We start from the raw sequence: 27241 nt of genomic DNA on the forward strand, positions 1-27241 counted from the left end.
TTCATGTCTTCAGCAAATTTACTAACCCACCCTTCCACATCCTCATCCAAGTCATTTATAAAAAAAAATCACAAAGAGCAGGGGTCCCAGAACAGTTCCCTGTGGAACACCACTGGTCTAAAGATATCACTTCCAACATAATTACACTCCATCAGTACTGTAAACAGACATTAACCTATCTTATCTACTCAAGTCCTGGAGCAGAACATACAATGTTCTTACTAAAATGAAACAGTATTACAAATGAATTAATCTGATTGCTTTCTAATGTTGTGCTGTGGTTTGCCTTTGCTCATACCATCTTTACTTTGGCAGTTCTCCAGTTATTTTTAAAAATTTGTATGAAAACACTGTTGTAGTTCTTTTTAACACATCTCTCCTCACAGGTGTAATTCTCTCTTTAACCAGCATTGTTACATACACTCCTTTTTTATCCTGTCTGAAAACCCTGTAACGAGGAATGCGGAGCTTTTACTGAATGTTTCAGTAAAAGTATCAAATCCTGCATGTTGATCAGCTTTCTTTTGTTAGAACCATAGAATTATTATGGGTCAGAAGGAAGCCACTTAAGTCCCATCAACTGTATACCAAGGCTCCCTGCATTAAATCATATCCCATTAAGTATCAGATATTTGTAGAATTGTGGGATTAGCTTTAATTGGCTTTTATTGGTCAGCATGAACAAGAAGACACAGACTCCAGACGCTTGAATCTGGAGTAAAAGCAAATTGCTGGAGGAATTCAGCGGGGCGAGCAGCATCTGTGGGGGAAAGGAAATGTAGACATTTCGGGTTGAGAACCTGCAGCAGGACACTGCAGATGTACAAGCTGGAGCGAAATAAAAACATGATGTGCCCTGACCTCCTCCTGTGTTGTAAATTCCTTTGGTTGCAAGAATTGTGCTACTTTGACAAACTTGATATAAGAAAGATTGGCAGATGCGCTGCTCCGCTAAATGGAAAAAGATACCTCCACACCACTGATTGAAGTTGTTTCTGAAATAGACTCTCAGAAGTTGCGGGGCGGGTGACACACTAAGGCTGGATTCACTTCAACAGGTCAAACTGCGGCAGGAATGATTCCGGGAGCAAAGTCAACCCGCAGAGTTCATGCGCACGTCCGCAGAGACGCCGGCTTTGGGAGTTTAAATGATTACTCCGTGGGATGGTCCGTTCAGCAATTCCCCCCTCACTGAAACCTGCACCAGCCGCATCATACACTGGAAACAGCAGAAAAACACGGTGCTCAGCTCTGATGAAAGGTCACCGCCGCGCAATGTGAAAGTGCCCCCCCCTCTCTCTCTCTCTCCAAAGAAACTACCCAACCGGCTAAATATCTCCGAAATCCGGTTCTTTTTTTTACATCAGATTTCCAGTGTCTGCAATTCCCTCCCCTCAGCACCGACGTGACACGGACTCCATTTCCCAGAAGGCGCCGCCAACGGCCGTGCGCAGACGGCGACCTTTCACCCTGTTCCTTTTCCGCGTTCGGCGAGAAAGGAAAATGCGGCCGCCCGCATGCGCAGTCGCGCCGAGCCCGCAAGTTTGAAGACAACACACGGGACATTTTTTTTGTGTGGTTATTTTGTAGTTAAAGGGGCGATTTCTGTCGACCCCCCCTTTTCTTTTTTCTCTCTCTCGCTTCCCCCTTTCTCGGTTCGCGGGGCTGGGCTCCCAGGAATGTGATCGCGGACATAGGGGTGGGGGGAAGAAGGGGGCGGGAGAGAAAAATCCAGATTGGGATCCTTCCAGTGAGGTCAGCTGGCGAGTTGCTTTCCCCCCCCCCCCCCCTCCCTGTAGATTCGGGGACGACGGTTGGTCGTTGGTCTCGAGCCGGCGCTCTAGTCTCGAGGGGGCGAGCCGTTGGGAGAGGGCGCGAGGGCGGGCGCGCGGGGCGTCTCGAGCGCCCTTCTCCCCGAGCGCTCGGGCAGCCGGATGGTGTCCCCGGCGCGCCAGCGGGGAGCCGGAGCCGCCGAGAGTTGGGGGGGGGCAGGAGGAGGGGGAGGAGGAGGGGGGTAGGTGGTGGGGCGGGACGGGACTGGGACAGGGACAGGACAACGTAATAATAAAAAAAACAAAAGGGGGGGACGATCACTTCCAAAAACTTTAGGTGGGGTGGGGGGAAGGGAGGAGGGGGTGGGTGGGAGGGGGGTAGATACGGGTTTGGGGGGTGTGGTGGGAAGGGTTTCGCTGTGACTGGAATGAGAGGCGATCGGCCAGCGTTTGAGCAAGTGAGGGAGGGAGGTCTTTAAAGGGGGTGGGGTGGGGGGGGTGGGGAGAGAGAATTTTTTTTTGTTTCGGGATCACCCCGTGGAGTGGCGATCGAGGGGAGGGAAAACGTCTGCTGTGAGACGGGAGAGGCTGCGGGTGCGCGCCCGGTTGCTGGAGGCGGCACCATGCAACAACCGCAGCAACAGTACGATTTCTTCAGCGAGGACAATGCGCCCAAATGGCGGGGTCTGCTCGTTACTGCTCTGCGGAAGGTAAGGGCTTTGCTCCCGGTGCTCTTGGATGTGTTCGAAGACTGCACCAACGCAGCTTGTCAGGTTAATGCAATCGGGTTTTATTTCTGGCATGGGGAGGGGGGGGGGGATGAATGGGGAAACGCATCAACTTGGTATTTTTCTTTTTCATTTTGTTTCGGTGGCAATTTAAGCAAAAGGCTGTGTTTGCGATCTTGTGCAGTAAATCAATAACAATGTTCCAGACGTGAGAACGGAGGGCAATCTATAAAGGAGTATGTCGTGCTAGCTTCCTCGACTGAAAATTTGGGTTTTTGGAATAGCGTACTGTACGTCTAGCAGATTTTACTGAAATGACATCCTTGTCAGAGAGCAACTTTATGCAATGTTTCAGTCCAGCTATCGCATTGTCACCTTCATGGATCAGCCTCTTAATCTACAATTTAAGTTTTACCTGGTCTGTTTTGGTTTATTTCCTGATGCTTGGATTCATTGTTGGACGGTTTGTGTATGTTGGGGCTGGGTAGGATGCCTTGTAATTGGTTGTCTTTAAGGTGCATATTCATCGTATGGTTTTGTCTCTGGATTTCTGGACAGCGAACAGCATGAGAGTGATTGCAGCATAGGGATTTCAGATACTGCTCTTGTGCCTCTCCCTTTTTTTTAGTGATTTAAGACAAAGTATTGAGATGACTAAAAAGGTACCCTGATATTTGGAGGGGGTACTGATGAAATGCATTTAATAATGAACAAAGGATGTAAGGAACATGTTCCGAATCTCGTTTTTCTCCAGTCTAGAGAACTCAGTTTTGGAGCTTCATTGTCTGTTTACATAAAAACACAAGTGCAGAATGCATCTTTCAGAATGTTAGTTACCATTCCATTTTGAGGCAAATAGCTTAGTGATTTTGAGAATGAAACGTTGGTTTGAATTGTTAAAACAAATTTTTATAACATTTCTAAAACACTTAATATTTCAAACCTGAATTAATTGTTTTTTGTGTGCAAGGGCTGTTTGGAAATACCATTGTAGCTTCTGAAGAACAGTGCCCTGATTGCAGAAAACATTTATGTATTATAAAAATACAAAAGCACCATGAATGCAGATTTATTTACTCATTGTATTTTCATTACTAGGTATGCCTGTCCCCAGATGGAACAGAATTTGATTATTTTTCATATCCTCTGGTATCCTCTTGTGGACCTCTGTTGGAGAAGTGACTGTTTCTATATCATAAATAGTTGACATGATTGGTATCACATGGAAGCCTAGGTTTAAGTCTATGAAACAATAAACACTTTTAATTTGGAAGTTGATGGTGTACGTGGCTGCACATAGGGAGAGATTTTGAATTGGTTTTGTTATTTATGGAGGGGTGGGGGAGAGAAGTATACCATCAAGGGGCAAAGTACTTAAGCAAACAATATAGAATGAGCAAAAAACAAATTGCTGGAGGAACTCAGCGGGTCAAGCAGCATCTTTGGAGGTAAAGGGATAGTTGACGTTTTGATCAAGACCTTGCATCAGGACAGAACCAGCTGAGTTCCTCAGCAGCTTGTCTTTTTTGGTCCAAATTCCAGCATGTGCAGTCTTTAATGTCTCCAGAATACAGAATGAAGTTTGTTCTACATATTACAAAGTGGTTTGCTTTTAAATGTAAAAGCACATAATTGAATTACAAAAAGTGGTTTTTAAAGCAAAATATAATTAATATCAATTTTTGAACCATAATGTCCATTTGGAAACTTACCATTTTTATTTTCTCACAATCTTTTGAATAAGATAATCGGCAAAGAATCAGAAGAAATGAATAGAACTTTTCTTTACATAGCAAGCTTTTTCATAATCCAAAATCATTTTTACTAGCCTTTATCATTCTTTCAGCACTTTAGTCGCTTTTATCACCCATCAGCACTTTACTCATTCAATCTTTCCTGGTCTCTCATCTGCCAAGAATCTTTCCTTTTGTTCTTCGCACACCTCCCTCTTTCTATGCAGTGTTTTATCTTTAATTTTGCCCAGTTCTAATGAAATTGTATTCACCTCAAATGCTAACTCAGTTTCTGTCTCCAGAGGTGCTGCCTGATCTGGTGAATATTTTCAACATTTTCTGTTTCATTTGTGCTTCTGATCTTGTATTGCACTTGTTCAAAGGATAGTGGAACCAAATTTAAAAGCAACTTTGAGAAGCAATGTGTATATATGTTTTAACAGGAAAGATTTACAGGTCAATGGGGAAAAATTGGGTTTAATTGCACAGCTATTTCAAAGTGCTGGCATAGGTACAACATTTTATTGTTTCATTGGTTGTGGGTCTTAATGCGAAGGCTGAAACTTATTACCTTTTCATAATTTCCCTTGAGAAGATGGTGATGATCCTCCACCTTGATGGCTGTATTTGTCATGTTGAGGATCTTTCTATACAGCTGTAAGCTAGTGAGTACCAGGATCTTAACTCAGTAATGATGGAGGATTGTTGATATCTTTCCAAGTCAGGATAGTCTATAACTTAAGAGGAACTTGTAAATTGTAAATCCAAATGTCCTTGTGTTTATGCAGTTGAGGGTTTAGGTTTTTCATCCATCTGTCTATTTAGTTATTTATTGTTTGAGGATGCATACATTGCCAGCATGGCCTACATTTATTGTATTGAGGAGGTAACTGTTGAAATCTTGGTGACTTGCTACAGTGCACTTCGTAGATCAGAATCAGGTTTATTATCACTGACCTATGTCATGAAATTTGTTGTTTTGTGGCAGCAGTACAGTGCAAGACATAAAAATTATTGTAAGTTACAAAAATAAATAAATAGTGTAAAAGAGGAATAACAAGAAGGTGTTCATGGACCGTTCAGAAATCAAATGGCAAAGAGGAAGAAGCTGTTCCTGAAATGTTGAGTATGGGTCGAGAGGCTCCTGTGCCACCTCCCAGATGGTAGTAACGTGAAGAGGGCATGTCTTAGGTGGTGAGGGTCCTTAATGATGGATGCCGCTGCCTTGAGGCACCGCCTCTTGAAGATGTCCTTGATGGTGGGGAGGGTTGTGCCTGTGATGGAGCTGGCTGAGTCTACAACCCTCTGCAGCCTCTTTTGATCCTGCATATTGGAGCCTCCATACCAGGCGGTGATGCAATCAGTCAGAATGCTGTCCACTGAATGTCTGTAGAAATTTGCAGGAGTCTTGGGTGACATACCAAATCTCCTCAAACCCGTAATGAAGTAGAGCCACTGATGTGTCTTCGTCGTGATTACATCAATGTGTTGTGCCCAAGATGTTGATGCCCAGGAACTTGAAGCTGCTCACCCTTTCCACCAGTGGCCCCTCAATGAAGACTGGTATTTATTCTCCTGACTTCCCCTTCCTGAAGTCCAGGTGATTTACCATGCAGTCAGATAAGACAAGATTTCTTTATTAGTCACATGTACATCGAAACACACAGTGAAATGCATCTTTGCGTAGAATGTTCTGGGGGCAGCCCACAAGTGTCACCACGCTTCCGGCGCCAACATAGCATGCCCACAACTCCTAACCCGTACATCTTTGGAATGTGGGAGGAAACTGGAGCACCTAGAGGAAACCCACGCAGTCACGGGGAGAACGTACAAACTCCTTACAGACAGCGGCCGGAATTGAACTTGGGTCGCTGGCGCTGTAATAGTGTTATGCTAACCACTACTCTACTGTGCTTGCCCACACACAGCCAAATTGCAGCATTTATGGAAAGTATTAATGTTTCAAGGTGTTGTAAGGCAAGCCAGTCAAGTAGGTTCTTTATGTATCTTGTGTCAAGCTTCTTGAGTGTTGCTTGACCTGGATTTATCTGGGTAAGAGGATGCCATCATGCTCCTGATTTGTGCCTTGAAGATCGTGGAAAGACTCAAAAGATGAGTCCCTCATTTTAAAATACTCAGTCTCTGATCTGATGTTGCAGTTGCAGCATTTATGTGGTGGTTCTAGTTTGGCATCATTAAAGGTGACTTCCCAGAATATTACTGGTGTCAAATTTACTAATGTTAAACAGAAAAGGAGTTGGTTATTGTCTTGCACTTCGTGTTGTGAAGTTTAATTGCAATATATCAGTCCATGTCTCAATGATATCCAATCTTCTGGGACACTATCTGAGGAGTTGAGGATTGGACTGAATAGTGCAATCATCTTTTTACATTCCCATGACAATTTTTTGTGTTGTGTGATTGTGTAGTTCTATGAATTGGAGATATGGAATTTAATATTTCATTTGTGTGTACTTGTCCATAGAGTATTTGTATCCTAAAACATCAGTGCCTTTTCCTCAGAAAGCAAAGGAAATTCAGTATGTCCCGATGACCCTCATGAATTTTTACGGATGCACTATAGAAAGCATCCTATCCAGATGCATCACAAAATCAGCAACTGCTCTGCCCAAGACTGCAAGAAATTGTTGAAAGTTTTGAATGTAGCCCAGTCTATCACAAAATCCAGCCTCCCCTCCATTGACTGTCTACACTTCCTGTATCCTCAGGAAAGCAGCCAATGTAATCAAGGATTCCTCCCACTCCGGTCATTCTCTCTTCTCCCCTCTCCTGTCAGGCAGAAAGTACAAAGGTTTGCACACATACCACCAGACTTGAGGACAGGTTCTACCCTGCTGTTATGACACTTTTGAACGGACTTCTTATGCGATAAAGATGAACTCTTGATCTCTCAATCTACCTAATCATGGCCCTTGCATTTTATTTGTCTACTTGGTGGCACTGCACTTCCTCTAACTGTAACGCTGTATTCTGCATTCTGTTTTGTCTTCCTTTTGTACTACTTTGATGTACTTATCTATGGAATGATCTGTCTGGATGGCATGCAAACAAAAGCTTTTCACCGTATATCGGTACATGTGACAATAATAAGCCAATTACCAATGCACATTTCCTTGTATATAAAAGTTATTAATTTCTCACGTCTGCTGCTTTTCTATTGAAAATTCACTTACTTTAAAGATGTGTACATTTCTAAAATAATTGAATATGCTGTATGTAATTCTAATTGTTTTGCGATATTTTAGAATACTGTCTGATATATCTTGTGCTGGAACTTGTGAAGAATGATTTTATGAGAAGTAGGAAAATGTTCAGGAAACTAATGTAGCAGTATCAGAAGATATCATTGGAGAATAATTTGGTCTGTATGTTTCATACATAGAATTATAAAAAGCTCTAATTTCAAAATATAGATGTTCTAATAACTATTGTTATTGATGTTTCTTAAGAGAAGTTTCTTAAGAGTTGAGTATTGAATTTTTTGGGTTGAGGTTCAAAACTTCACAATGAAGAGCACATATTCTGTCTCCTGCTGTTTGAGAAGGCTGGAGATTTAAGGAGAATTGTGAGCAGAATTTGATTTGCAGAATAACTATAGAACCACATCCTGGGTACAGTGGCATGCGAAAGTTTGGGCACCCCGGTCAAAATTTCTGTTACTGTAAATAGTTAAGCGAGTAAAAGATGACCTGATTTCCAAAAGGCATAAAGTTAAAGATGACACATTTCTTTAATATTTTAAGCAAGATTACTTTTTTATTTCCATCTTTTAGATTCAAAATAACAAAAAAGGAAAAGGGCCCGAAGCAAAAGTTTGGGCCCCCTGCATGGTCAGTACTTAGTAACATTCCTTGTGTACTAAGTACTGACCATGCATCACAGCCTGTAAACACTTTCTGTAGCCAGCTAAGAGTCTTTCAATTCTTGTTTGGGGGATTTTCGCCCATTCTTCCTTGCAAAAGTCTTCTAGTTGTGTGAGATTCTTGGGCCGTCTTGCATGCACTGCTCTTTTGAGGTCTATCCACAGATTTTCGATGTTGTTTAGGTTGGGGGACTGTGAGGGCCATGGCAAAACCTTCAGCTTGTGCCTCTTGATTTTGATTGTGGATTTTGAGGTGTGTTTAGGATTGTTATCCTGTTGTAGAAGCCATCCTCTTTTCATCTTCAGCTTTTTTAGACGGTGTGACGTTTGCTTCCAGAATTTGCTGGTATTTAATTGAATTCATTCTTCCCTCTACCAGTGAAATGTTCCCCGTGCCACTGGCTGCAACACAAGCCCAAAGCATGATCGATCCACCCCTGTGCTTAACAGTTGGAGAGGTGTTCTTTTCATGAAATTCTGCACCCTTTTTCCTCCAAACATGCCTTTGCTCATTGCGGCCAAAAAGTTCTATTTTAACTTCATCATTCCACAGGACTTGTTTCCAAAATGCATCAGTCTTGTTTAGATGTTCCTTTGCAAACTTCTGACACTGAATTTTGTGGTGAGGATGCAGGGAAGGTTTTCTTTTGATGACTCTTCCATGAAGGTCATATTTGTGCAGGTGTCGCTGCACAATAGAGCAGCGCACCACCACTCCAGAGTCTGCTGAATCTTCCTGAAGGTCTTTTGCAGTCAAACGGGGGTTTTGATTTACCTTTCTCGCAATCCTACGAGCAGTTCTCTCAAAGTTTCCTTGGTCTTCCAGACCTCAACTTGACCTCCACCATTCCTGTTAACTGCCATTGCTTAATTACATTACGAACTAAGGAAACGGCCATCTGAAAACGCTTTGCTATCTTCTTATAGCCGCCTTCTGCTTTGTGGGCATCATTTATTTTAATTTTCAGAGTGCTAGGCAGCTGCTTAGAGGAGCCCATGGCTGCGGACAATGTTTGAGGAGTCAGGGTATTTTTAAAGCTTTGAAATTTGCATCATCTGGCCTTTCCTAACAATGACTGTGAACAAGCCATAGCCCTAACAAGCTAATGAAGGTCTGAGACCTTGGTAAAAGTTATCTGAGAGCTCAAACCTCTTGGGGTGCCCAAACTTTTGCATGGTGCTCCTTTCCTTTTTTTCACTCTAAAATTGCACAAAACAAAAATAATGCACTAATCTTGCTTAAAATGTTGAAAAGAATGTTTCATCTTTAACTTTAATACTTTATGACTTCTACTCACTTAACTATTCATAGTAACGGGTGCCCAAACTTTTGCATGTCACTGTATGTTCTGTTAGGATATCCAAGTAGATAGGATTATGACATCCATATTACTTGGGAACTTATCAATTTGCCCAACCAATTTCAGGCATTTACAATCTCGTTCCCAGTCTTGTCCTTGACACTGAGGATTCAGTATTGATTAAGTTGGTGATGATTTCACAAGAGTTTTAACTGATCTCATCAGAAAAGGACAATGATACAAGTACAGTGGTGTCTGTCTTAACATGATAGGTCTGTGGAGATCCATTTTAAAACTTATCTCTGGCATTAGAGATCAGGAGAATTGTGAGCCTGTCTACATATTTTTTTCATTTCTGTATTAGTCATGGAAGATACTTAATAGTGTATATTTCCCAAAATTGAATCAAACAATTAATAATATCTCTAGAGGGAGTTAAAGCTTTTTGACCTGCCTTTGTAAAATGTAGGAAGCAGCATCATACATGGGTTTCTTTGATCTTCTTAACAATAAAAAAAATAACCTTTTGACTTCCCGAACTGAAGCTTTGGAGAGTCCTTCTCACGTTTGGCTGCCCTCAGAAATTTGTCTTCTCTTTGCCTCTGCTACATGATGATGTGCAAGCCAAGGATCCACCACAAACCCAATCCCAATGCAGATTGGGGCCAAGTAAGGCAAACTATTTTTTTCAGTCTATTTGCAGTATTACACTTAACCTCCATCTAGAGTGGAACTATACTACTGGATGAAAAGGAAATATTTCAATCCCTGTCACCTCAGCTCCAAGAATAGAGGCCACTCCAACCTGTCATTGAGCTGCTGAATGCAAATAGCAATTTTATATGTAAAGATTCAGAGGCTGAGCCCCAAGTCATTGTTGATTTGTTCATCAAAGCACACCTGTGAATGGGTTTGCCCTAAAAATCAGCAAAATAAAATCCTTTTCCAACCTGTACTTAATGTACAAGGTTGACTCCAAAGCCCAGCATTAAAGTTCCGTAACAAGTTGCTGGAAAACAAGAATTGCTCTGAATATCTCGGGAACAACCCCTCAGCAAAGGTGGACATTGATGACAAAATTAACCATTGCCTCAAGTACATCATCACAGCCTTTGACCGAATGAAAGTAGTATTGGATCAAGATTTCAGGCTTGGCACTAAATTCATGGTCTACTGGGTAGCAGTGATCTCTTTTCCCTGTATGTTTCTGAGACTTGAGCTACCTACAGCAAGCACTTCAAAGCACAAGAGAATTACCACCAACTCTGTTTCCAGAAAGTTCTCCAAATCTATGGGCAGGATGAGTAAATCAACGTAGGCATCATCTCCTAGGCCAAAGTCTCTAACTTTGAGACTTGGCCAGTTCTGATGAGCATCACAATGTTTGTATGCCTGACTTCAGACTCCTGAAGGAGTCAATCTACTGAACCCTACCAGGGCAAGAGATTATTAGGGGGATGCTTCACGGATGTACTTGAAGCTTCCTTGGGGGAAAAATGTAACATCCTCCTTTTTTTTATAGCTTGTGACCAATCAAAACGGAGAAGAAGCTTCTGTGAAAGGACTTAAGAATCTCATGGGGGATTTGCAGAAATACAGAGATAAAAATGGCTTCTCACACAAATATCACACCACTCCCATACTGTCCATCATTGGCTTGTCATGTATATCCTTGGGTAGAATTTTGCAGGTCCTAGACAGACCTATACAGCTATTTAAGAACACAGAAAACTGGGGTGGAATCAAATCGCCCTTGACCCCTGAGGGCCTGCTCAATAAGTGAAAGTAATCTACACTTTAAACAGTTGTTTACCATGTTAGGGAAACAAAAACAGTTTGATTACAAAAGACATTTAGGTAAAATACAGCCCAGCCTTTTATAATACTTTATTTTTCGTGAGCTAGGTATGAATGGCAAGGCCAGGCCCATCCCTGATTGCTTTTGAGAAGGTGGTGGTGAGCTGTGTTCTTAAATTGCTGCTGTTCTTATGAAGTTATGCCCTTAGTAGTGTTAGGAAGGAAGTTCCTGAATTTTAACCCAGCAATGATGAAGGACCTGTGATATATTTCTTGAGCAGGATGGTGTGCGACTTTGAAAGGAAACCACAGGTGATGATGTTCCTATATGACTGCTCTCCTTGTCTATGGTGGGAGAGGTTATGGATTTGGGGGGGTGGGGGGTGCTTGGGTGTAGTATTGGTAAGTTAACTGCAGTGCATTTTGTCGGTGGTGAAGGGAACAAGTGTTTAAGAGTGGTAGAGGGGGTGCCAGTGAGGCTGATGGCCTTGCCCTCTATATTGTTGAGCTTCTTGGGAGATATTGGAGCTGAACTCATCCAGGCAAGTGGGGAATATTCCACCATGTTCTTGACTTGTGCTTTGTAGATAGTGGAAAAGCTTTAGAGTGTCAAGTGAATCATTTGCCCAAAGGGTACTTGGCCTCTGGCCTGCTCTTGTAGTCATCCCTTGTGATACACTAAGACACTCAAAATTTTTATGCGTGTGTTTTTATTGCTGACACTCCACCTCATAAAAAGAAAAGCAAATGTATACTTACTGTATTATGCCCCAAACTGTTTTAAGGCATTACTGGCAGATTACCGCCTCATAATACAGTAGCATGAAATGTCATTTGGTTTGTCAATAATTTTCTCTTAAAAGAATTTTTTTCAACTTTGAATCTTTCCATTTGAGTGGATGAAATTGATAAGTTACATAATGTTTACATAACATTTTTGAATTTTGAGTATCTGATTGCAAGATGTTCATAATGGATAATGCAATGGGAGGGAGAAATATTTGGGATTGTGTTTCAAAGATTTGAGAAGGCTTGCACTTTTTTCTGCTTATTGCAGGGTGTTGCATCTGTTGCAACACTGCAAAGTTTATGCATTGTACATTGGCATTTTTTTTATGCTTTGTCAAATCCATTCTTTGTTAACATTGTAGGTTGTTTCCTCCAATATTTCTTCTTTCATAGTTTCATGCATGAAAACAGTGAACAAATATTGCCAGTTGTTGATGGAGAATGAGGCTGAATTCTTGAGATTCTTGAATTGCAGATGTTCTATTTGAGCCTGCGTCAGAACTGAAGTCAGCATAGGTGGTATAAACCATGTTTCTTGAATTGTGTGATGTCCTACTGATTCAACAGCGATTCTGTATTTATATCGATGTGCTCTGTAACTTTATTTGATGAAATAATAATGAATCCTAATATGAGTTCTTAAGATAATTTTGCATTGTGCTTGTATCATCAGCACTGATCGGGAAGAGGAGGCTCTCTCTAGTGTGGCACAAAATTGGAATTTATTAATTGCTGCCGTATTGTGTTTTGGGATCTAAAGTTTAAGCCATTTCTTTTATATTCTTGCCATTCTCCATAAGGGTATGAATTTTTAGACTGGGCAATTTTCCTAACAAAAGTAGCTTTTGTTGGTCTGTCAACTTCCTTGCTGAATGCAGAAATTAGAGTCTGTAGACTGTTTAAGCATGTTTTTAATGCAGTTTTGTTTTTTTTTTCCCCCTTAATTTTTATCCAGGAAGATATTCAGATGAAAATTTGCTGTGATTTGTTTCATGATGACATTTCAAGTTGATCACTTCATAGTTAGCGTGGGATGCCTTGCAGATAAGGCACAACGGTTTTGCATCTCTAACAGTGAATGTTATCATCTTCCTGTTCTAGCTTCTGCTTTCTTCTTCATACCAATTAGTCAGAGTAGAGAAAAATGGTAAGAAGGCAAAGCTGAATGCTCTTTATCGGAATGCACACAACATTCGTAACAAGATAGACAAATTGATAGCACATATTGAAGTAAACAGATATGACCTATTAGCCATTATTGAGGTGTGTCAAATGATGTTGGTAATTACATATTCCAGTATGCTTTCAGAAGAGAGAGGCAACATGGAGAAGGAGGAGCAGCCCTCATAATAAAGGATGAGATAAACATAATAGAGAGAAAGGATCTTAGCTTGGAAAATGAAGACATAGAATACATTTGGGTGGAACTAAGATAGGAGCAGAAATCATTGATGGGAGTTTGTATAGCCACCCACCCCCTCAGACAACAGTGACAATTCAGGCTACAGTATAAATTAGAGGCATATTTAACAAACTGTATAATATTCGTTGGCTTTAATCTGTAAATGAATTGGACAAACAAAATTACCAATAATTAGAGTCAAAGAAAAATTCTGTTTGTATCCCCTGGACCTAATTGCCCCTTTCCTAGGATTTTAAGAGATGGTGGATGCATTGGTTGTGATCTTCCAAAATTCCCTAGCTTCTGGAAAGGTCCCAGGGGATTAGAAATTGCAAAAGTAATACCTCTGTTTAGGAATGGGTATGCAGAAAGCAAGGCAGCAGGCCTATCATCTGTAATTGAGGAAACTGCTAGAATTAGTTATTAAAATAATAGTTGCAGGACATTTAGAAGATCAACACAAGGTTAAGCAGTGATGTGAAAACATGAGGATCTGTTGGGCAGGGTTGATAAAGGGGAACCAGAAGATGTAATATATTTGGATCTCCTAAAGCCATTCGATAAGGTACTATATACCTTGTGGAATAACATTTGTGGACTGTCTAACTAACTGAGCCATTTTCAGATTCGCATGGTGTAAGTGGAGATCCACAAGGATCAGTGCTGGGGCTCTCAACTGTTCTTAATCTATATTAAGGGATGAAGAGACTGATTGTATTGCCAGTTTTTCTGTCTCTACAAAAAGAGGTGAGGAAACATGTTGTGAGGAGAACAGAGTCTGTAAAGGGATATAGATCAGTTGAGTGTGAGCAAAAATTTGTTGGTTAGAACTTAATGCAGGGAAATTTTAGATTATCCACTTTGGTAGGAAGGATATAAAAACAGAACATTGTTTTAGTGGAGAGAGACCTATCGCTGTAGAGAGGTAAATAGATATCATTAGACTGAAAATTTTAGCATGCAGGTACAGCAAGTTATTAGGAAAGCAGTGGGAATGTTGGCCTTTACCCTGGCAGTGGAATACAAACATTAACAAGGCTTGCAATAGCAACACAGGATGTTGATGGCAACATACTGGGAGTGGTTTTTAAAAAGGTTGGGCCCATGTTCATTGGAGTTTAGAAGAATTGGAAGTGGTCTTATCAAATTGAGATATTCTGAGGAGTGTGGCAAAGGTAGATGCTGAGAGATGATTCCTCTTAGGGAGAAATTTAGAACTAGGGAGCATAGTTTCAGAATCAGGCATTACCTATTTAATGATGGAGATGAGAAATTTCTGCTTTGAGGGTTGTAAATCTTTGGACTTCTCTACCTCAGGAGCCATGAAGTCTGAGTTGTGGAATACATTTGAGAGTGAGATTGACAGATTTTTAGACTAAAAGAGAATCGAGAGTTTTGGGGCAGAGATGAAAAGGTGGAGATGTGGCCAAGATCAGATCAACAAGGAGCCAAGTAACATACTTTTCTTATGTCGTGGTCATAGAGTTGTACAGTATGGAAACAGACCCTTTGGCCTGATTCGTCTTTGCTGACGGAGGTGCTTATCTGCGCTAATCCCATTTTCCTGCATTTGATCCATATCCCTTTATTCCTTTCCTATCTGTGTACCTGTCCAAATGCTTTTTAGACACGGTGGTGGTACTTTCCCCTACCACTTCCTCTGGAAGCTTATTCCATATACCCATCACCCTCTGTGTGTAAAAACTTAACCCTCAGACCTCTTAAACATTTCCCCTCTCACCTTGAACCTATCTCCTCTACCTTTAGATCCCCTACTCTCGGAAAAAGACTGTTCTATAGTGTGGTGACCAAAACTGCACACAATATTCCAAGTATGGCCTAACCACTATCTTATACAGCTGCAACATGACATCCTAACAGTGTACTCAGTACCCCTGCCAATGGAGGCAAGCAAGCTAAACACCCTCTTCACTAGCCTGTCCACCTGTGTCACCATTTTCAGGCAGCTATGAACTTGCACCCCAAAGTCCCTCAGTACATCAACACTTGTAAGGTCCCTGCCATTCACTTATATGTCCGGATAGCATTTGACGACCAAAAATGCATTACCTCACATTGAAAAGAAAATGTAGCAGTTTGTATTCTAAACCTATAACTTGATAGCCTATTGGAGGAACAGAAAAATTGCATCTTCTCAGAATACCCTAAAGCCCACAACAAGTCAATGAAGTATTTTTGCAGAAAGTCACTTTTGTAATGGGGAAAGTATGGCAGCTAATTTGTACATGCCAAAGTCGCACGAACAGCAATGAGGAATTTGCAGATAATCAGTTTCAAAGATGTTGATTGAGCTACATATTACTGGCCTGGATATTGGGGGAACTCTCCTGCTACCCTTAAATAGTGCCCTAGGCACTTGAGATGTTGAAGTCCAACGTGTATATCATCTGAATGATGGCTGTCTTGTGACCTTAAGAGCATTCCTCTAATACTTAAATGGACTCTTCCCTTTTTTAAAATAATGCTGTAAACAAAACTGCATTCAAATATTAGCTTCTGTTTTCTTATTAAGGTACAAATGGAAAAGCTGAACCTTCTGAAATTTGGATCTTGCTGCTTTCAATTGTTATTAGGTTTTCCCCTAATCAATGGGGGAGTTATTTTACAGATGATGCCACTTGCAACTCAATTTGTAGATACTGGCAGATATGAATTAAAAGTTTAAGTCGATAATTCAGCATGCTACGATGCCTGAAATATTTTACTGGTTAGGGAGAAGGAGAGAGCAATGATTCATGAGACAGAATTTATTTGGATTGCAGCATATTTTCTGCAGTTATCAAGGCTCTTTTGGATTCTAAGATGCTTTTGAAACTGCATTTGAATCAATGTATTAATTAAAATTATTTTCAAATAAAATAAAGACTCGTGCTCATTGTTGGCAATATTATCTTTATAAAGAGGCAGAAATTCCATTTAAGCTCTGAAGATGTATTTGAATTTGGTGAAGTAAAGGGACCTAATTGGGGAAAGGAAACTGAAACTACAATTTTTCATCCTGTGGAGTAGTCTCTACTTTTGAGTGCATTTATTATTTCTGAAAGTTAACTTTTGCAATTCAAGATAGTATGGTTTTCCTGAGGAAACTGTTATCTGAAAACCTGCTTTCTCAAGTTCATTTGGAAGTCTAATCCAATTCATTGTTAGTCTTTGAAATCTCAGTGCATTAATTAATACTTCACTTTTCAATCATTTTAATACAAGTAATGTTATCTGTAACAAAACAGAGATTCATAAGCTATGTCTATTTAATCTCACTCATCCACTGTTTACATTTCAGCTATGCAAACCCCCCCCGACCCCCAATCTTAGTGATCTCTTCCACTAAATCAATAATGCGTAGCTATAGCTTTGTACAGTAGGCTTTCATACACCAGTCAGCCAATCTAATGTCATGGTTGGGAGGGAAAGACTTCACTGCCCCATTTCAATCCTTCCTTGCACTCCCCCCCCCCCCCCCCCCCAAAAAAAAACTTGCTCTGAGCTAATATTCAGATTGTTTTGGATATATATTTCAGGAGGTCTGCAAATGAAGATCAAATTCTTCCTCAACTGCTTATATAGTATGCATTCTCAGTTTTTGAGAGTTAACAACAAGCGCATGTTCAGGTCCAGCAGATATGTAGAAAATTGGATCAAATCATGACAAGTGAGGGAGAAGGGATAGATAGGAAATTGAAGTAGAGGAAGAATAAGTGGATGGTTGGTGCGGTGATAGGTGAATGGTGGAGGTTATGGGGAAGGAAGATGAAAATGAATAGAAAGGAAAAGTTGACTATAATCAGCTAATAGGTTCATTATGGAAGGAGGGTGGGGGCACAGTGAGAGATGCTCACTGAGGTAGATAGGTTCTAGTCATCAAAACAATGCTCTGAGTTTTGCTAATGTGAGTGCAATCTAGTTAGAGGGGACAGAGGTGGGGTGTGAGTTGGTTTCAATCTTTTTTCTTGTAGCAAAAGTCTCCATCAGTGGCTTCACTTCCTGTTTTCCTGCACCATTTAACTTGGGCTGCTGAAGGATCTATTCTCGGCCCTTTCTTGCTTATCAACTATATGCCATTGTCTTCAGTAACAGCCAAAATCTTCACTTCCCAGCCACTGACTCCATCTCCCTCTCTGGCTAAGGCCAAACCAAGTAATTTTCAATATTAGTGTCATGTTTGTCCCCAAGGTGAGTATTGGACCATCAAGGTATCTTAACTTCCACTGCTGTTACATCACTCAACTCTGGCACTGCCTTACCTCATTTGCTGCCGAAACTTCCCTCCATGCGTGTGTTATTGTTAGGTTCAAATGCTATCCTGGCTGCCCTTCTACTTCACGCCCTCTGTAAGCTTGAGCTCCACTAAGTCTGTTTCCAGTATCCTATGCCAAATCCCATTTACTCATCAGCTTTGTGCTGGCTGACTTTTTAGAAGGAGTAGTTGGCCCAATGGGTAGGGAGGCTTCAAGGGAGCAGCCCTGCTGACACCTGATTATTCACAGGTTGCAAAAATCTAATCCATGATTTAAAATCTCTCCATGGCTTTACTCTTCTTGATGTTTTAACTACCTTTCAACACTACAAAATCCAAATTACCTATTCTCCCCAAATTGAGTCATTCCACTGTTTTAGTGGTTTTGTTTACATTTGTGTTGACATTCCCTCCTTAATCTCTGCACCCCTCTCTTTAAGGTGCTAACCAATGTTTTTGTTCTGTGCCACCTAATCCAGTGAAAGTTCTCTTATTCAGCATGTGCTGAACTTCACAGATGTCAGTTCATCAAAAGCTGATTTAATCAAGGTCAGTCCAGCTGCTCCTTTGATATTGCCCATCCTGTTGTGCTGGCTTCTCCTTCTGAAATGCTGATTATTAAAGCCTGGTTGATATTAAATCTTTTACTGTATCTTATAAATGTGGTTTGGTGCTAAATTTTATTTGATTCTCATATGAAGCATCATTAAAGGTGTTGTGTACATACAAGTTGATGTTCTTACTTGGTGAAGTAGGTGGATTTCAATGACAATCTGTGTGTAATATTAGTAGTCTGTGAGCAATGGATGGAATGAGTACATTCACTAAATTTCTACTTCTTGCAAATGCCATATTTAGATAGGGATTAGACTTATCATTTGTGCTCATAGGAAAAAGTGGCATCTTTGGGTGAGATAACTTAATAAAATTACTGAGGGTAGTAAGATCACTGGACAGGGATATAAGAACCTAACATAAATAGAAGTAGGAATAGGCTATTCAGCCACCCAGGCCTACTTTGCTATTCAATAATGTTGGTTCATTTGATTGTAACCACAATTCTACATATCCACTTACTACTGTATGTCATGAATCATCTACTTCTGACTTAAAAATATTCAAAGACTTTGTTTCTACAGCAAGAAATATCTCTTACCAGGGATCACAGTGATTTCTGCAAAGTACTCTGGAGATGATTGTGAAACAATGCATCTTGTCAAGGAGCAGGGAATCACAGAACAACTTTGGGATTTCTGCATGTTTGTGTACCCCTGAGGCTGCTTTCAGCTTCATGGTGTAATGATGCCAAGAAGTACTAAAGAAAAAATCTGAAATATTGAGATCAAGTCTAATACTTGTGCTATTTTCTTGACCTCATTCACCCAGAAGTCAATGTATTTCTGGCAATAAAACAGATTCTCTGCCCAGAACAATAGCCACCATAGGTTCCATGTTCTCATATACATTTCCTTATGATGCAGCAGATGAGCCAAAGGGTCTCTGGAATCATACTAGTTCTCAGAAAGCTATCCTTACTTTCCTGTAATCTATTTTGTCACACATGCCCATGAACACTCCCTTGAGTCTTCTTCCACCCACCTACATTAAGGGCAATTTACTGTGGCCAGTTAAGCTGCAGAGTTTACACATTCTCCCTGCAACCTCTTGGGTTTTCCTTCAGTGCTCAGGTTTCCTCCACACCCCAAACACTGAAGACCAGAATTGAACTTGGGTTGCTGGAGCTGTGACACGGCTGCCCTACTTACAGTGCCATTATGTTCTTCTCCTTAATTGGTTTGTGTGACAATGGAAAAAGTTGGCATCTTGAAAGGATGGAAGGAAAAACAGATTTTAAAAACTCTGGGACACCCCACTGATGAACTCAACTGCCTGCAACAAGAAATGGAATCTCTTTGTCTACTCTGTCAAGCCTGACAAAATGGCCAATCCAGGAATCAATCAGATGAACCATTAATGCAGTCCCTCTATCACAAATATATCTTTCTACAGATAGGGAGACCAGCTCTGTATACAGTATTCCAAGTTTCACCAGGTCCCTATATAATTTGACCCAAGACTTATTTCCTCTTGCACTCAGTTTTTCTTGCAACAATGGGCAGCCTGCTCTTTGCCCTCCCAATTGTCTGTTAGCTCATAAGTGATTCACGTACAAGGTCACTCTAAATGCCAGCACCTCTTAGAAAAAAAAGAGACTATTTTTTAAGATCAAAATGGATGATCTCACATTTTTCCACATTATATATCATCTGCCATGTTCTTGCCCATTTGCTTAATCTGTCTGTGTCCCCCTTGTCCACTCTGACAGCCCACACTGCCACTTAGCTTTGTGTCCCTTGCCCATTTGCTTAATCTGTCTGTGTCCCCCTTGTCCACTCTGACAGCCCACACTGCCACTTAGCTTTGTGTCATCAGTGAAATTGGGTATATTGCACTTGATACCCCTCATTTGAATCATTGAACTAAATTGAGAACAACTGAGGCCCCAGCACTGATCCCTGCAGCATCTTACTAGTCAAAGTCTCCCAATCTTAAAATTACCCATTTATTCCTTCTATTTTCTATTGATTGACATTTTTCAATCCACACAACTATACTAGCCTCAATACTGTGCATTTTAATTTTGTTTAATGACCTCTTATTAAGACTAGATTAATTCGCTTTTTTTATGTTCTAAATTACCACTTAATCCTGCAGTCTGCTTGTGTTCCATAATACATTGGTAAATCTAAAATGTAGCTGTTGGTTTGTGGTAGAGTTGGGTGCGCTGGTTAAGTAGTCAAGTCGGGTGGGGGGGGGGGGGGAGGTGGGGGTGTGGTGGGTGTTCTGTGAGTGGTTAGGCAGGGAGGGTGTTTTGGGATTTGACTCAATTCTTTGAGAGTGCCACCAAGTGTACAGCGATGTATGCTTGCCAAGTGCTTTTTTGCACCTCCATGCCATCAGCAAGATTGATTTATTGTATCCACTTTTAATACTGCTTCTGGCTCAGCTCATCTACTGCTAAAATTCTCATCCCAGTCTTTATTTTATTTTAACTTGAATAATTCATTGATACTGTTTTGTGGCTGCCTTTTTTAATTTAAAAAATAAACTTTATTCATAAAAATATATACAGGAAATACAATACAAACAGTACATGTCTTTACAGTCATAGTGTCTTCAAATCAATAACTCTGTCTGCGAAACAGCAATGTCACATGTATGGCCTCTGAACAATACACCTATCAAGTGTTTGAGGGTTTGTTACACAGGACCCAACCCCTCAGTATCCAGTGGCTGCAAGCCCTTAAGATTGCAGACCTTCCACACAAAGCTTCATTGCATCCCTTAGCACTTACTCTGGTGGCCTGGAAATTGCCAGTTGGGAGTATTCACATACAGACAACTCATTGCACTGGAAGACCAAGTTTTGAGCAGGTCAAGGTGCGACTTTCACCAAGTTTGATCTTCCAACGGCATTCGTGTTTGTCTTGGTATGTGTTCCTGGGAGGATCCCATAGGTCATAGAGTTCTCTATTATGCAGCTGCTTGGGATGCACCTTGACAAGGACCTTTGCGTAGTTATTCAGCCCTTCTTTGCAAACTCACAGACCACAGAGGTGGATGGTTGTTTTGTCCCCATTGCAGCTATCTCAGTGACAGTGTACATTGGGAGTGAGACTCTGTGCAGAAAGGAACTTATGCAGAGGATCCCTCTCTGCTAGCCAAGTGAAGTCTTAGTACTTGTTGGTAAGTTCTGGTGTGACACATTCTGCCAAATGGTTTTGACAGCCTGTTGGGGAAACCACCTCACAGGATCTATCGTATCCTTCTCCTGCAGGATATTCTGTGCTGACCACTGCTTGATGGACTTGTGATTAAAGACTGTCTTTTTGTAATTCTTCTGCTGATAACCTTATCCCCATCCAAACCCTGGAAGCAAATTCAAACTAGCATCATCCCATTCATCCATCGCATTTGTGCTTCCTGACTTACTTTGGCTCCTAGTTCAACAAAGTTCCAAAATTGTTTTCCTTGTTTTATATTCTCCCCATAGTTTGAATCCTTCATATTTCTAATACACCTCTATATATACTATATATCTGGACTTTTGCTCAACCCCTAATTTAATAGAAAAAACAATGATGCTAGGGGAACTCAGTAGGTCAGGCAGCATCCGTGGAGAAAAGCAGAGGGTCAATGTTTCTGGTCAGGACCCTTCTTCAGGACTCAAGATAGGAAAAGGGGAGCCCAATATATAGGAGGGAAAGCAGAGCAGTGATAGTGGACAAAAGAGGGGAGATGGGGTGGGCAGAGGTAGATGCAGGTAAGAGGTAAGAGGAGGAGGGGAGAGCTGATTCACCAGGGGATGGGTAAAAGGGAAGAAGGGGGGGGGGGATAAAGGAGGCTAGGAAAGGGAAGAAGAGAAGAAGCAGGGTGGGGGGGATTACCTAAAGTGGAGGAATTCAATGTTCATGTCGTTAGGCTGCAAGGTTCCAAGATGGAAAATGAGGTGCTGTCCCTCCAGTTTGCACTTGGAATTTAATTGCTTTCACCAACTGGTGGTTGTGTCTTTAGTGCAAAGGCCTCTGTCCTTTGGAATTCCCTCCAAGTTTCTTCACCTCTGTACTTACCTTTAAGACTCCTTAAAATCCATCTTTCTAACCAAGCCTTTGGTTGTCTTTTGCCAGTGCATCTGTACAACTCATGAACACCTTTTATGTTTTACCATGCTGAAAGTACTCCTGTTTGTAAGTAGTTGTGTAACTGAAACAATTTCATGAAATTGCCAGCAGTTTAATATCATTTCCATTCTTGTAATAACAGTTGAAGTATTTCTTTTGGTAGTTAGACAGTAACTGTTTGTTTAAACTTTTTATTTCTTGTTCTGTTGTAAAGATCTGTTGTAAATTTTTTTTATTGGTAGAGTCAGGAACTGGAACAAAAGCGAAGGTCAGTGGCACGATTCAGTAAGTTCTGGTTTCCTGGAATTGACCAGGGCTGTGAAAGTTTGATTGCTGTATCTCATCAGATTTTTTGCATGGTTGGAAATATTTTAGTTGGAGGCACTGCTATTGTAAAACTCTTGTTATTATTTCTGTTAATGGGGATACTGTAAAATTAAGTGGAATGTGATTTCCTACTAATATTAGTTTGCAGTTATTATTTTGTTGTGGACATGATAATAAATGGGATACTATAATTTTAGAATCATGTAGGATACAAGATTGATGGTGGACCAAAGTTGCTTGTAGTGGTTAATTTGAATTACTTCTTCCATTAGAAGACACTTTGGCTAGTTTCACTTGGATCTATACTTGGCAAACTAGATCACTGATTTGGCTGCATGACTGATCTGTGACCTGGTTCAGTAAATGTATCTTGAAATTGCTGCTTGGTTTTTCTTAGGAACTGTCTTAAAACTTGAGTCTTTAAATGAATCTTTTCATTCAGAATACCTGGTGTTGCATATGAGTGGAATATTCACTGAAATTCATCTTGGTATCTGCACAGCCTTGCAAACCTGATTTGCCCAACAGATGCATGACTTGAGTATTTCCAACAATTTCCAGTTTATGAAATATTTTGCTTTTGTATTATTTGGGTAACAAATGTTGACATGAAAATGAAGATTTGAGGTTTGGTCATGCATGAAGACGGTCTATGACATATATGAAGCCTTTCCACCTGGTGTTAAAGGCTGTGTGTTGGCAAATACAGGTTATTGCTGTGAGGGGTTGGAGCATGGGGTTCTCCTGCAGGTGATCAAGTACAAGAAGTAGTCCAATCCGATTCCATGCAAAAAGAATTCTGTAATTTTGGACTGATGTACTGTATATTAAATTTCTGATGTCTGGATGGATGATATCCGTTGCTTCCAGTTCACACTAGGCAAACAGTCCAGTGATTTGGATATGTTTATATTTTAATTTGATTTTGCCTTCATCAGTTTTTCCAGAAATGTCAGTCTGGAGGTTTAGGAAATAAAAGCTTTAAATGTTAGTTTACCTCCTATTGCCAGAGGTTTTGACGTTAGGATTGCGTAGATAATTGAGTGATATATTTTGCCTGCTTTTTGGATGGCCTGAAACCATTAAGGCAACTCTATTTGTCTGGCAGATAAATTAGAAATATTGGAACCAAGGTCAGTGAATAATGCTTTTGTCGACCTTTATTTGCCAATTACTGTAGGTCATAAGCATTGAAGATCAGGCTTGTCTGCAACATTGTCTGTTTGCTTCATATTTCTGATTGGTTAATTGATTGTTGTCCTCAACTTGGGTGTTTGAAATATTAGCCTGCTGAAGACTGGAGAACTTATGAGTAATCGAGCAATGTGAAATAGAATAAGGGTCAGTATTTCACCAGATCCTGGTTTGGATTGCTCCTTATATTCTATCATCTGCAGGAGAAATGCACTAAAGAACACTCTTCCATTAATACATTTGCATGTTCCATTGCTGTTTTATTCAGATGATCTTTCTACTTTCCAAGCTCTCAAGATTTCTTTTCCCTATTGGGCTCTCCATGGCCCTGTTCTCTGGTCTTATCACCACATCATTCTCTGCAACTTTTGCCACCTCCATTCCACCCCTCCCCCCCCCCCCCCCCCCCCCAAGCTTTCTGCAGGGATCACTCTCTCCACGACTCCCTTGACCCACTCGTCCCTCCCCACAGATGACCATGACCCTCCTGGCACTTATCCCTGCAACTGCAATAAGTACTACACCTGTCCCTACACCTCCTCCCTCACTACTATTGAGTAGTAGAGAATTTATCTTGCGTAATCCTTCACTTAAGAAAGATCTTATTGACATCCAAAACATATTGGTCTCTAACTTAATTCCCATCAAAATCCTTGCATCAAAGTACTGTAGGAGAAATGTACTTTATATAGGAAACACATTTACCAATGCAGTTATTGCAAATGCAAAAAATAGATTATTCTGAGAAGTACATGGTCAGCAAATTTCTGAAAGATACTTTTGAGTCATTTGGCATACTTGGTCAACTGGTATCATAGTGTTCTTCCAGTCCTAGCAACTGACTTAACACACTGTTATCAGCAACTGTGTTGGCTGCAGTAGAATCCAAATCTACATGGCAATTGGGTATGATGTCATTTTTTTCCTGAGTTTGTGGGTTTTGTTCAACTATATATGGCAAACATTTTACTGTTTCAGAAGGAAGAGAAAGGCAAGGATGGGGATTATATTCAGAAGGCAGAATAAAATATTGATGTAGGATTTAATCTGTTTGATCAAGCTTTAGGTCACTCCTGATACCTAATTTGACTGAAAGACAACTCTTTGATGCAATTTGAGATGTTTATAAATGCAAGGTGTTGTTTTTGATCTAATTATAAAGCTAATATCCATGTACCTAATTGCATATAAAGATTACCACAAATTTCAATCTAAGATACTACATGGCTTCTAGTATGATATCCTTTAATCCTGAGGGCATTAATATGAGGGAATTCCATTTGTCTACCAGAAAGATCCATAGTTGAGGCATTCTCATGATTCCTTCTCCATCTTTAATACTGATGGCCTTCTAAAAGGACTGGGGAGGAATCAGAACAATTTTGCCAATTGCTTTTAAAACAGGGTATGCTTTGAAGAGTTCGTATGTGTTATTGCATAATGGAAAGCAGGGCATAAATTGTGCAGGCATGGTATACAAGTGGTTTTCTGCACTCAGTTTATGTGTCAAAAAAACACCCTTTTAGAAACCCCTGTGGAAATGTGCAAAGATGTTACATGGAACTGTTCGATGCTCCTTTCATTTTCATTTGTCAGCCTTTAAGAACTAAAATTTGTTTTTTTTTATTAGGCTTTGTAATGTTTGTACGATTTATTATTTATTAATACCACCTAATCTCTTTACCTATACAGCTAGCATTTTCTATTCCATTTCAAGCATTTGTTTTCAAGTTCGAAGCTTTCACAAAGCAATAGACGATTAAATAATATAATTCTATAAACCAACTCGAAGTAACGTATACAAATTGATATTGCATGTTTTGCTTGCATTAGGGTTGTTTTAAGTTAATATTTTTAAAATGTAGATATCTATTATTTTAACCCTGGTAGTAATCCATTATTACCAGTGTTTAAAAATAATGCTAATCACAAAACCTCATACTTCTGCTTTAAGCTTAGCTTTCCACTTTTTGAGGATTCCTCATTTGAGCATTTGCTAAACAAACTCTAACTACTTGAATGCCTGTCTCCACTCCATTTAATATGATTTAATTTTGTCTGATTTTAAATGTTTTCTCCCAAAAAATGAACTATAATTTATGGCATGATTGAGAGGACAGTTGAAATAAGCATGTGGAGAATCGCGCTACTCACCATGTTGTTGGAACAAATTTTGATTGTCTTGTCTTGGGAGTATGTCTACATTTTAATTTCAGGTCTAAGGACTAACAGGAAATTACCCTTTGGAGTAGGGATTCTTTTGGGTTGAAAGCTAAATACAAGAGATGCTGGAATTTAGAAATTTAAAAAAAAGTCCTGCAAATACTCATTGGGTTAGACAGTGTCTGTAGAAGTAAGTTTAGGTCAACTTCATCAAAACAATAGAGTCATAGAAAGATACAGTATGGAAGCAGGCCCTTTGGCCCACCAAGTCCGTATCAACCATCAAGCACCCATTTACATGAATCCTATGTTAGCAGCACATAAGGGGCAATTTTCAATGACCATTTAACCTACTCATACAGTTTTTGAACATGAGAGTAAACTGGTCAGAGAGAGAAAGAGTAAACTCCACACAGACAGCATCCAAAGTCAGGATTGAACCTAGGTGTCTAGCACTGTAAGGCAGCAACTCTACAAGCTGAGCTACTGTGCTGACCTATTTTCCCCCCCATAAGAAAAAGGACCCATTTCTCTTGTCTTCACAATTTCCAATCAAGCTAAACCCCTTCCTCTTCCTATTTAAGACCATTTTTGTCTGCCATCAGTTTTTCTTTTCCTCTAGTCTTGCCTGCTGGACATGTCCCAGTAGGCCAGAACCACAGTAGAAACAAATTACATAGCGGTAATAGCTTAATCTGATCTGATTTCATCTGCCATGTGACTTCACCCTATCAGAGAAATTCCCTTTGTTCCACAATTGCCCTCCCTCACTTTCACTGCTTCCTAGACTAACTTGGTTCTCTTTCTGCATATGTTGCCTGACCTGCTGAGTTTTTCCAGCATTTTCCATTTTCTGTTTTTTATAAAGTGTTTGGCTCAGACTTTCTTATCTCAGACTTTCTTATCCTGCTATTATAAGTCTGGCCTGCCAGGCAAGTCCCACAATCTTACCATTAACAGCACATTACACACACAAAGAAGCTTAATGTGTTGGTTGCTGCTGCCATTAAGACATTTTGACTTGCCCAATCACAGACATTCCTTTTGTTCTACACATCCCCATCACAGTGACTGAATGGCAGTTCTCTGAAAATTTCTTGTATCTTCCTCTGTTTGACCCCACCACCAAATATCAGGCTATTATCTCCGAGATAGTCTCTGACCTCGTTTCCTCTGGAGGTCTTCCCTCCATCCTATGGTTGCTCAGTGATGCAC

At 40.4% G+C, this 27241-nt stretch overlaps 1 protein-coding gene across 2 annotated transcripts in view; it reads left to right on the forward strand.

The window, feature by feature from the left end:
* Positions 1–2093: 2093 nt before the first annotated feature.
* LOC127568181 (son of sevenless homolog 1) overlaps positions 2094–27241 on the forward strand; it is a 170576-nt gene continuing 145428 nt past the window's right edge. For both annotated transcript variants that reach the window (XM_052011631.1, XM_052011632.1), the window contains exon 1: positions 2094–2482. In XM_052011631.1, coding sequence (XP_051867591.1) covers positions 2396–2482 — 87 coding nt within the window. In that variant the 5' untranslated portion in view covers positions 2094–2395. The remainder of the gene's footprint in view (positions 2483–27241) is intronic.

This window comes from Pristis pectinata, chromosome 3 (assembly GCF_009764475.1).
Source record: "Pristis pectinata isolate sPriPec2 chromosome 3, sPriPec2.1.pri, whole genome shotgun sequence".
NCBI lineage: Eukaryota > Metazoa > Chordata > Chondrichthyes > Rhinopristiformes > Pristidae > Pristis > Pristis pectinata.